Here is an 11,829-nt window from a genome sequence, read left to right on the forward strand (position 1 = left end):
GAAAGTCCTCAATGTTTCACCACTCCTTTCGTATAGCATTCAGGAATAATTACTGACTTGTGTTTGCCCTTTGATACTTGCCAGCTCTTCCCACCTACAAACACAGCTGAGGAGACCCAGCTGCAACACATATGCTGTCTTACACTTGCCTCATCAAGAAACCCGTGTCTGAACAAACCTCCCATTTACCCGCGTCTTATTGTTAAAGCAGAATCACTTGCTCTCATCAGAGTGGAAACATATATAGTCATTTAGACAGCTGATTTGGTTCTTCAATAATTAGTTATTATGATTGCAAGAGAAAAATATTCAGTGTTCAGTTAACAGGTGGCAAGCATCCAGGTTTACAAGTACGTTCATAAAACCTCAGCTCTATTGTTAGCTGAGTCAATGGGTGAGGACACATTTTGCAGAGGCTAAACTCATCTTGTTTGGTCCTGTCATGTCTGATTGTGCTCATCAACAGGCACCACAAGGACAGACCCGAATGATTTGACGTCACTAGCGACAGCGTACATTGAAAAGAAAAAAAAGCCTGCTCCTGCACCTTGTGCTGCAGAGGAGGTGTATTTTGGTCAGAGTGCCTCACATGGTGTCAAATACGTCACAGTCTCAGGGGTGTGAACCACGGAGCAGCGAAGTGAAGTTCTCTAACTCGCTGTCAGAACAGCCACTCATCCGCATTGATGTACCCACATGCTCTGACAGCCTAAAACCTGTGACAGCTCTGAAACAATCGGCGATGAAGTCACAGCACAAAACACTTCTTCACACTGAGAGTTTAAAGTTATGCAAAAAGAAACTGCTCTGCATTATACCCAGAATATTTGACTACAACAGCTGCAGATAAAGTAGAACATAAAAGGATTAAGCTCCTTAGTCATTTGAATACACTCACTCACAAAGGTTCTTTAAAGTTGAAACAACCTAGCTACATGACATATACAGTCTCTATAAAAAGTATTCATTCCTTTGTATGTTTTTCCCTTTTTATTACAAATCAATGATCATTCAAATCTTTTTTTTTTTTACAAAAATTCATCAAAACAATAATTAAAACTGATTTTTACAAAATTATGTTAAATAATAATACTTCATATATAAAAGCATTGCACAAATATTTACCTACTTGAAGTCATTATTTTGTAGATGGACTTTTGGCTCCAAACGGAGCCCGTAGTTTTTGTTGATCAGTTTCAATCAGGCTTTCACATCTCGATGCTGCAATCTTACTCCATTATTGCTTGCAAATCTGTTGTGGCTCTCTGTAGCTGTCTCTCTATGTTAGTTCAACATTAGCTTAATAATACATTACAATACAAGCACCACAGGATATTTGTTGCCAGTGAGATTTTGTAATTTTAACAATAAGGAATTTACAGAGTAGTCTTTCATTAGATCTCTTGTGAGTTAGCAGGGGCAGTCAATCGATATGGTGGTGTGAACAGAGATGTGACGGTTTCCACTGAAGCATCAATTCTGACTAATTAGTTGGTGAAGCTACTACAGAGGATCTAAAATCCTGCATGAACACAATACAAAATATGTATACATGTACAAAAGAACATGATGTCAAAGACATGAATAGCTTTGCTACAGGATTGATGTTAAAAATCCCAACGTTTTAAACAATAATGTCATGTGTGGATATATCTTGAACACTTGATTAATGACAGGCCATTAAGGCTGCTTCCTATTCCAGTATCCAATTAAAGGTTTCCCAACAACTCCTAATAAGAGAGTTGTAGAGTTGATAAGCAACCAATTCTGAGGCTTCTGGCCCCTTGGCTTCATTAGGAGGATGTTGAACTAAAACAGAAAATTCAACACGGTGGACATCAAAGTGCCCACTCTGCAAAATGAGTAACAAACTCCTTATTAGATATGCACCAATCTCCTAGGATACAGCTGACATACACAATGATCACCAAGCAAAACTGTTGGCTGTATAATGCTCTTGAATAATTCTCAACTCAATTACAGCTCGCCAGAAGGGCAGGTGTTGGTCTGCACGGCGAGATGTGAAAGAACAGAAGGAGCGAAGACGAGAGAAGAAGTGCAGAGGAGGAGTGGAACCATCTCAACATCTCAAGCATGAGAAAGTAGCACTTTTCAATATGAAGAAGATGAAAGTGTCTGAAAATGTGTGATACTTCATGGGTTATAATCATGACAGGGTGATGAGGTTAAAAAAAAAAAATACTAGAAGCATATGTGAGGGGTTGGCCGGCTTTTAAGCTGCACTGGAGGCATTTTTTCCCCTCCTAAATCTGAGGGAGGCAAGGAGCAGTCCGGTGCAAAGCTGCAGCAAGGTTCGTGCCAGTTTATTGCTGTCGCAGCCCACACATTCGCTTGATACAATCGCAGAGACACCAAATGCCATGAGAATGTCAAACTCGGTCTTTAAAGAGACAACCACCATGGAGGAAGAAACAACACGGTTTCATCACAACAGGTGATAAAGCCTACTCTGTCTCACAATGCAGGAGAAAGAGGATGGGCACAGCAAAAACAATATTTGCAGTAAGCAATTCTTCCACAATATTTCTGACTTTTAAACCTATAAATAACTCCATCATTTATGCCATTTACCCTTGTATGAGACTGAAACACTTCTCCTCTGTCTGCCTGTCAGATATGAAGTCACTGACAGCAGCTGGCTAACTAAGCTTTGCACAAAAAGTGGAATCAGGGTAAAACAGGTAAGAAGCTTAAGTGTAAAAAAAAAAAACAACAACAAATCAACAGTTTTGGGGTGTTATGTGTCAGACTGTTTCTTGGTATCTAGCAGTTTCCCAGCAACCAGTGGAGGCTCCAGGAGGTTGCTGCTCCCAATACACGTATTCCCGATAAAACAGCTATTTGCTATCTTCACAGTTTTCACTTGTTTTTGGGGAGTATTTGAAAATAGAGCCGGTGAAATTTGTCACCTTTGGAGAGAAAGCCCTGCAAGCTGTTTTTTGTTGGTTGGTCGAGATTTCTCATGAACAGCTTTTTATACAGTCGAGTTAAAAATAATGCCATTGGGTTTACAAAAAGTGAGCAAATTCTTATAACAGCATTTATTCATATACTTTCAAATGCACTGGGAACAACATTCTATTCTAAATGTAGAGAAACAGATGTTAAATCCATCCTTCACTCTACATCAAGTGAAGAAAAAGGACTTAGGTTGTGAAAAAGAAAAGTGGCTGCGTTTGGTTGGCTAAGCTCAAACATTGATTTTGACATCACCCTTCAATTATTTTGATGGATTAAAACTAATCCATGGTCCCTGATCTTAGATGTATTATTTATCAAGGTTGACACATTAGGTCTTTTTTTTATATTTAGACTTTTGAAAACTGGTTGCTTTCTTTCTTATTTATTTTTTCTAATTAAAAGGTAAACCAGGAAAGTCCTTCTGACAGAAAGCATCCGTCCATTTTTAAAGCCAAGTGAAAAGAATCAAATATGTTCAGATACCATATGGTGAGTTTTAACACATTCCTCCATCGCTGATGAAATCACCTCTGATTCTCACCATCCTAAATTAGGCCAGACGTTTAATCAACATGTGATTTCAAAAATAGATTCTGTAGTCTAGCATTAGAATAATCAAGTGCAAATTTAAATAGTTCATTATGATCCTTAGATTGTAATTGTGTTCAGCTAAATGTTGCTTTCATTTGATTTATTCCTAGACCTTGTTATGAAATTGTTGATTTGTCTGAAGATCCAAAATGTGAAAACCGTTGATAACTTCTCTAGTGTCCTTTAGCCAGGTGTATAAATAGTCCTGGAGCTATACCCCAACCTGATGAGTAAAAATCTCACAATGCAGACAGAAGAAAAGGTTATATTTAGAACGGGAGGAAGGAAGAGCAGCAGCTGCGATGTAAGATATCTGAAAATGGAAAGTATTCTCTGGGGGTGACGGTGTTTAAATTATTTATTTCCCCCTTTAATTTACCTCTGACAACAGCATTGTTGGGCCAAAGATCGCCTCATATGAGAACCCGCTGACGTCTCTGGCTCACGGACCTAATGAAAGCGTCTAAAGCTCTGAGCTTTGGCTTTGGCTTAATTCTTGCTCCAAGCCTCTGCAGACAGCAGCTCAGAGCACAACACAACTTATTTTTAAATCATAAATTAGTTTTCCTTTTAGACGATACATTTTGAATATCTACATACCAGGAAATTGAGACATCTTTCAAATGTATAGAGTATTACACAGAACAATCAGAATAATTTCAGACAAAGAATATTCTAAATAAATTTCTGAGGGGTAAATAAAGATCACCACAGTCCTGGTCAAAAGTTTGCACATTGTGTGGAAGAATGTCATATTAATCTTGGCTTTCAAAGATGTATGTAAACTATTCATTGAAGCTCTGAATGTATTAGCAATGTCTGAGGGTTGGGTTCCTTATAAATTATTTGGTTTCCTGGTACAGACAAGAGTTTAAAGTACAACCCATACATTAAACAGAGCTGAGAACAGGTCAGTCCCAGAAGCTTAGCATTAGCCAGTACTGCTGCATTTTTGTGGTGAACTTTGTTTACACTGGCTGGCTGCAGATTTTGCAATGTTAAAAAAAATTAGAAGAAATCTTCCATTTTCATTACTTTTTATTGTAAAATTCATCAGTAGAAAGTATAGTAAAACAGCCCCACAGTATGATGTTTCCCCCACCTGTGCTTGACAGTTTGTGCAGTGTTCCTCAGTTTGAAAAAAATACTTCTTGTTATTGAGGCTAAATAGCTCAATATTTGTTCAACCATAAAAAAAATATTTAGAGGGCCTGGGGCTTGACCACTTGAGTAAATACAAGTTTAGTCATTACAAATATTTAGCTTGAAGCTTGCTTCTATTTTGCACCACATCTTCTTTGTCAGAGGAAATGTAAAACTGGCTTCATTTTTGGATGGTGACAATGTCAGCCAACAGCTTCTAGTTTATGGCCGGCTTGAGGGTTTGGTTATTCCGCGGTTGTTCTTAAACATCTGACTATCTTTTCTTTTATTTCAGGTTTATGATTTGGATCAAACAGTAGGAGGAAGCTAACTGAAGAATGATCACAAACTTGCATTAACAGAATTTATAATACATAACAAAACCCCTCCAAAACTACTGAAATAAATCATTAAAATCCCACAGATAGTGTTTTTTATGCATGTGATGAGCAGATGTAAACTCATGACAGGAGCTGTACCTATTCTTTGCTTCTACATTTGTGTTTAATGCTTCTTGAATATGGATGGAGAGAGATGTGTCTTTTGACTCAGTGATAATGGTGTGTGCTGTTTCATAAAACCACCTCCATGTGCCTTGTAAACAACACATCCTGAGGGACTGGGGAGCCAATCACAGGTGAAAAATCACTGCAAGCATTGACAACTGGAGGTCCTGAAACATCAGGTGTTTGGATGGGTAATAAACTGATCAGTCCCTGTCAGGGAGGGAAAAATAGCATGGTTCAAAGAAAACAAAAACGCCACTTGCAAAGATTATCTCCATAAAATTCCATGAAAGCTCAGCTGTCATTGGTGGTATGTTGTGGGTCTGATTTACCTGTTCCTTGCAGGGCTGAGAACATCACTGTTCTCATTAGAAGCTGCCTCTGTGCTGTCTCATAGCAACCTAAAAATAGAAATGTCCATATTAGGCTGTATGGCGGTGATGGCTGCTACAAGTTTTAGCCTCTTTAATTGAACACTGTAAATATACATAGATGTGGAAAAATATGCAGCCCCTCATAAAAGTGTCTAGTTTTGTGTTAAAATCAGAGCTTCAAGTAATTGCAATGGTATTTTATGTGATTGAGCAACATAAAGCAGAGCATATGGGAGAAGAGATGGATATATGTTCTGAAATTCTTTATATAAATCCAGCTGCTGGCAGTACTTTGTAAAATCAAAACTTTAAGCCTTTTTAGTATAGGGTTTCCAGCAGCCTCGCTGGTATACAATAGAGATTGAAATTTTGGCTATTTCTTTTTTTTGAAAAAATGGTTGTCAGATTGACTATGCCAATCTAACCCATAAACATCCACTGGTCTAAACCAGGACATAGCACTGTAAATTCAGGGTTGTTCTCTAGTTGAGAATTAACATCCGCTCAAGTTTCAAGTGGTTCTGCAACTTATAAAAAAGTTTACTTCCAGGAAATGTATGTTGCTGCATCCATCTTCCCATCAACTGTTTACAGCTTTCCTGCGCCTCTAGAAGAGTAATTATAGGGTTAATAAGTTTAGGCTGGAATGTGGCGTATTCTATGTCCTAGTGCTTTTTATGTAGCTCAAAAAGTTTCATTTTTGTCTCATCCGATCTTTATTCACGTTTGCCATGACAAACTACAAACAGCACTTCTTATGAGTTTCTCTCAGCAATGTCTTTCTGCTTCTGACTCCTGCATAAAAGTCAGATTTTTGGGGTGTGGCTGCCCTGTAGTCAGATTCTCTCCCTTGAGCAGTGCAATTTCTGCAGCTAATCTCTCTGACTGATGCTCTCTTTATCTGCCAATTTAAAAGCCTGGTAATGACTTGGTAGGTCTGCAGTTATGTCAGTCACTTCTCATTTTGGGTTGAAAAAAATGCTCTTGCTAACTTAAATGTCTACAACTTTATGCCAGACTTGTCTGCAGTTTTCCTTGGTATTTTGGGGTCTGTTTCGTCACTAATGTCTTCTAACAGGCCTCTAAGGCCTACACAGAAAATGTGTATTTACACTGAGGTATAATTACACACAGGTGAACTTTACTGGTAAAATAAATTTGAAGGGAAGGAGTTGCACTGGAATTTATTTCGGGGTATCACAATGATGGGAGCTCTTTTTTTTTTTGCCAAACAAAAACTAGAGTTAAGCATATCAGTTTGAACAAAATGAATTAATTTATTGATAATATAAATGGACAGGGTTTTGATTTGTTTTTTTAACCCTAACAGAACTTACAGGAAGGCTCACAAAGATAGGCAGGTTATCTTTCCCTTAGTAGTAAACAGTGTTATTTCGTCCTTATGTGGTGGAGAAGGGGTAACGTGTTAATTCTGAAGCGCAAATCAACTACTGTTCACTGAGCAGATGAATTCATAATTTTGATGTCCAGAAAAGGTTCATTTGTTTTTATCCTAAGCTGCCCAAAACGCTTTTCTGCTACTTCCATTCTTCAGTGTTCCCTCTATAACACTGAGAAATACACGCAGAGCAATTGCAATGTCAATAAGAGGTGGCGCTCGTTTTTGTTTGCGTCCTTTCAGATGTGAAGATCAGGACAGAGGTTTTTCATCAGACGCAGTTTATTTCGGGCGACTCTGACGTCAAGAGACAACACGTTTCATTCAACAAGCAAGAAACTAAGTTATTTTTAACCCTCCGCATCTCCAGGTTGTGATCCCTGAGTGCGCAGTGAAAGGAATACACCCCATTGGACTGATGTAGCGCGCCTCCGTAACAAAAAGCCACACAGCTCGTCATCATGTGCTCATGGTGACAGAGAGGGACGGCGCACTGTAACCTAAACTAGGACGCATCGATGGGAGCTGCCGCGACTGGAAAAATAAAGGATACCGCAACAAACTTTGTGTTTTGAATCAGTTATTCGCCCCTCCATGTATAATCCCTCTCAGATGGCACCGGACACTTTGAATATGGAGAGACTCTTCTCTGAGCAGGTAAGCGCATGAAGTTGGTCCCTGAGATTGTTCTATTGCAGAAATGATCGCGAATGAAGGTTTGTGAACTTTATGTCCTTGTCTTGCGTCGAGGCGGGGTGACAGACAAACAAGACTCACATTCCATAGCAAAAAAATAATAATAATAATAATAATATATCCCCCATAAACACAGCGTATTATTTGCGATATAATTTAAATGTAGCCTATTTGCATAATTTAACAGAGGATTATCAAATCAGCTGTTTCAGGTTATAACAAAGCGCGTCTCTCTTGCCAAGTTCATCACGACGACTCTGACTGGGCCGTCATTTAATGCCAACAGATGTTTGTGATGCTGTTTTTAAATTTAGATATAAAAACGTGACGGTAAATTACAGGTCTTATACACGTATGACTCACTAGAAATAAGATTAATTTAAACATATCATCTGCTTCTGTTTTTTTTTTTTTTTTTTGCATACAGGTTATAATACAGGGCAATCTGTTTTACTGATAAAATATCAGTTTTGAATGTTTTTAAACAAAATTACACAACCTGATCATAGATCAGTTGTGTTTGGAACTCTAACAGGTTGTGTCACCTTGTTCTCCTCCTCAGTGCATGGAAAAGCTACATGTTATATAAAGAGGCTTTCGTCTGATTTGTTATTTACCCTAAAGAATACGTCTACTACAACAGATTTGATATTATTAACTTATATTTATGATTTTCATGTTATATCAGACTGCCACCTACTGGTTGTGAAAATGTAGGTGAGCATTAAATAAACAAACTGAGGGAAGTTGAAGTTGTTCAATTTGCATCATTTTATTTTTTTGGAGGGGTTGTTTTGCTTTGTTTCTGCACAAAGATGGTTGTATTAAACACATAGAAAGTGCAAACATGCATTTCGAGCCAAGCAGATGTTATCCCCTATATCTGCCTCAGATTACAATTGTTCTCTCCCTCATCACAAATACAACAGATGAAATTTATTTTTAAAAACAAAGAGATTTTTTTTATTATTATTTTTGAGCTATTTAAAGTCAAAGAGAAGTACAGGCATGGAATTGAACAAACATTCCTAGAAACATAAAGAACAAAATCCGACTAAAGGAATCAAGATGTACTTTTAAAACTACAACGATGCTGTTGATTGTGAATATCAGAGGAATTGTGCATCACTTTAATGGATTCATTTGAATTGTATGTTAAATACAATTAAACCTCTGCATGTGAAAAATCTCAGAACATTCCACAAGCACATGACTTGAATTACAGATATGTTCTGTGATTGTTATTGTATTTGTACAAAAATGGAAATATATAAGTCCAATTTTAACACTAAGTGTCTAGTGTAAAAAGGATCAACCCTACTTTCTGTGGCATATCTGTACCATTTTGCTGTATACCATCTTTTACTTCTTCTCCTGCTCCAAAATTACCACCAGCTTTTAGAAGATGACATTTCTTCCCCACAATCTGCTTAAACATTCCCAGTCTTTGAGAATGTGAGGTAATTTGCTTTGGCTGTAATTTATGTAAATACACACAAAAAAAGCATTCTAAATTCATCCATAAGGTATTTAAATATGAGCAAGGTAAGTCGGTGAAAAGACAATGTTTTTTGGATGGACTATTTTAATAGCAGATCTGTCTTTCCATCTTATTTGATAATTACAGTTAAAGGCAACTTTTGATACAGGTAGTATGGCTTATTGCCCAGGGTGGCAGAGTTTTGGGGAAGCAGCCAGGACCTTAAAAAGTCAGTTACTCCTGACAGGTTTTCTGTTGCTTATTTTGGATGTCAGTTTAATAAAGAACAGAGTTCGTATAAAGAGCTGTGTGACTGTCTGTAGGTAATTTATGAAGTAGAATGTTCTTTTTTTTCACAGCTTCAGATTCAGTTTTGATTAAAGAGCTACTTAATTGTTTTTTTAAGGAATCTGCATACCATTCTTCTAAGAATCACCACTGATTAAGGGTTAACTCAGATTTGCACATAGCTTGGTCACACAGATATTTTTACAGATAGCCCTGTGAATCCTATCTTCTAAATTGTGTAAAATGTTGAATGCTGAACTAATTCCACACTTTCTTCAAAGGTCTGTGAGCTGTAAGTTCAACACTGAGAGGACCTGAGACAGGTTGGGGATATGGCAGACATTTTGGAGCTGCGCACAGATGGAAACTCTCTCCTGAAGGCAGTGTGGCTCAAACGATTAAGACTCACCAGGCTCCTGTTGGAAGGAGGTGCATACATCAATGAAAGCAATGAACGGGGAGAGACGCCCCTCATGGTGGCCTGCATGTCGACACACTCTGACCAGCAAAGTGTGACAAAGTCAAAGCTTGTCAAATATCTGCTGGACAACCAAGCAGACCCAAACATACAGGACAAGGCAGGCAGGACAGCCCTAATGCATGCTTGCATCCATAAGGCTGGGCACGAGGTGGTGGATCATCTGCTAAGCAACGGTGCTGATCCCAGTCTGGAGGACAGGAGTGGGGCCTCAGCTCTGGTCTATGCCATCAATGTGGATGACAAGGAGACATTAAAGTTGCTTTTGGATGCATGCAAAGCTAAAGGAAAGGAAGTAATCATCATTACTACAGACAAGTCACCATCCGGCACTAAAACTACCAAGCAGTATCTAAATGTGCCGCCATCTCCAGAGTTGATCGAGAGGTCATCTCCAGAATACTGCGCCTCTCCCTCTGACGTCAACGTCACCACATCTTCCACATCTGAGCAAGAGCAACAAAACACAGTCTTCAGTTTCCAGACAAAGCTAAAAACTTCTGTCGCAGCATCAAAGCTCACAAATGGACCCACATCTCCAACTCGCCGGCCCGCAAACCCAAAGCGAGCGCGTTTGCCTCAGCTGAAGCGGCTGCAATCAGAACCCTGGGGCCTGATTGCACCCTCTGTCCTTGCTGCAGCTGCTGCCCATGAGGAGAGTAAGAAAGCCAGCTCTGATGAAGATGTTGTTGCCGGAGTGAATGGACTCTCTCTGAATAAGAGATCCGCTTTGTCCCGACAGAGCAGCGTGGATGGGAAGGATAGCCTTTTCCCACTGGTGGTGGACCAACCGTGCAAAATGACAACCTCATTATCAGTCCCGCCAACATCTAAGCAGTCATACGAAAGATCTCTCGGACAACACCAGCCGCTGGCTCGCCGCAGTACCGTTCCCACAGAGCAGGAGAACGGCAGCAGCTCCAGCAGTGGACAAGTCAGCCTCAGAGACACGTTGCACAGGAGACGTCTGGGAAATGATCACTATGACTCAGACTCGCAGCTGTACTCTGACTCTGCCATGTTAGACTCTCCTAAAGTCCCAGTGGAGCGAAGGAAGCTAAACACTTCTCCACTTGCCATGCTCACCAGTTCTAGAGAATCTCTTGACAGCAATGCGAGCACCTCCTCTCCAAGCACGGCGCGAAGGCGTCCACCTGGCCTCCTGGAGAGGAGAGGCTCTGGTACACTCCTATTGGACTACATCTCCCACACTAGGCCCGGCCAATTGCCCCCTCTCAATGTTAACCCAAATCCACCCATTCCTGATATTGGGGCCAGTAACAAGCCCTCTTCACCCCTTCTAGCAGGTATTAAATCTATAGCCCCAGTAGCACCAAACACACCAAAGACAGGAGGTCTTAAGTCAAAGAAGAAACTTGTAAGAAGGCACTCTATGCAAGTGGAACAGATGAAACAGCTTTATGATTTTGAGGAGCCTCCACATTAGTTAGGCAAGATGTTAATGCAGCAAATACTGTGGTAGTAGAAAAAAAAGCACCCTATAATGGCAGGAAGTACATCCATAGGTTCAGCTGTGTGTACACACGGCTAACTAGATGTTGAATAATGTATAATTTAAAACAAATAAATCTACATGAATATATATTGAATCTAAGCAATATAGATTTCTTTCCTGGGTTACACCCAGATTAAGGATTATCTTTACAACATTCCCTGTATATGTATTACTTTTGAATGTAAATGTGAATACATGGTACTCTTTTTGCCAAATGCTCTTTAACATGATCATATAATTTATGAGAAACATAGCAGGGTTAATTTTGTAGCCAGCAGGCCAATTGAGTAAACTTTGTGCATACGGAAATGATAATTTCTCTGGAAAAAGATACAGGAGCGATACACTTCTCTGAGATGTAGCTTTGAATGGGATG

At 39.3% G+C, this 11,829-nt stretch overlaps 1 protein-coding gene across 1 annotated transcript; it reads left to right on the forward strand.

The window, feature by feature from the left end:
- Window positions 1-7,242: 7,242 nt before the first annotated feature.
- ankrd34c (ankyrin repeat domain 34C) lies at window positions 7,243-11,730 on the forward strand. Its single transcript, XM_032583181.1, has 2 exons — window positions 7,243-7,652; window positions 9,741-11,730. Exon 2 carries the CDS (start codon window positions 9,792-9,794, stop codon window positions 11,382-11,384), a length of 1,593 nt encoding a protein of 530 aa, XP_032439072.1. The 5' UTR covers window positions 7,243-7,652; window positions 9,741-9,791; the 3' UTR covers window positions 11,385-11,730.
- The last annotated feature ends 99 nt before the right edge of the window (window positions 11,731-11,829 follow it).

Source organism: Xiphophorus hellerii, chromosome 2 (genome assembly GCF_003331165.1).
Source record: "Xiphophorus hellerii strain 12219 chromosome 2, Xiphophorus_hellerii-4.1, whole genome shotgun sequence".
NCBI lineage: Eukaryota > Metazoa > Chordata > Actinopteri > Cyprinodontiformes > Poeciliidae > Xiphophorus > Xiphophorus hellerii.

Bases quoted from the DNA above. Each gene is read 5' to 3' on its own strand.
- ankrd34c (XM_032583181.1), top strand. From the start codon at position 9,792: ATGGCAGACATTTTGGAGCTGCGCACAGATGGAAACTCTCTCCTGAAG.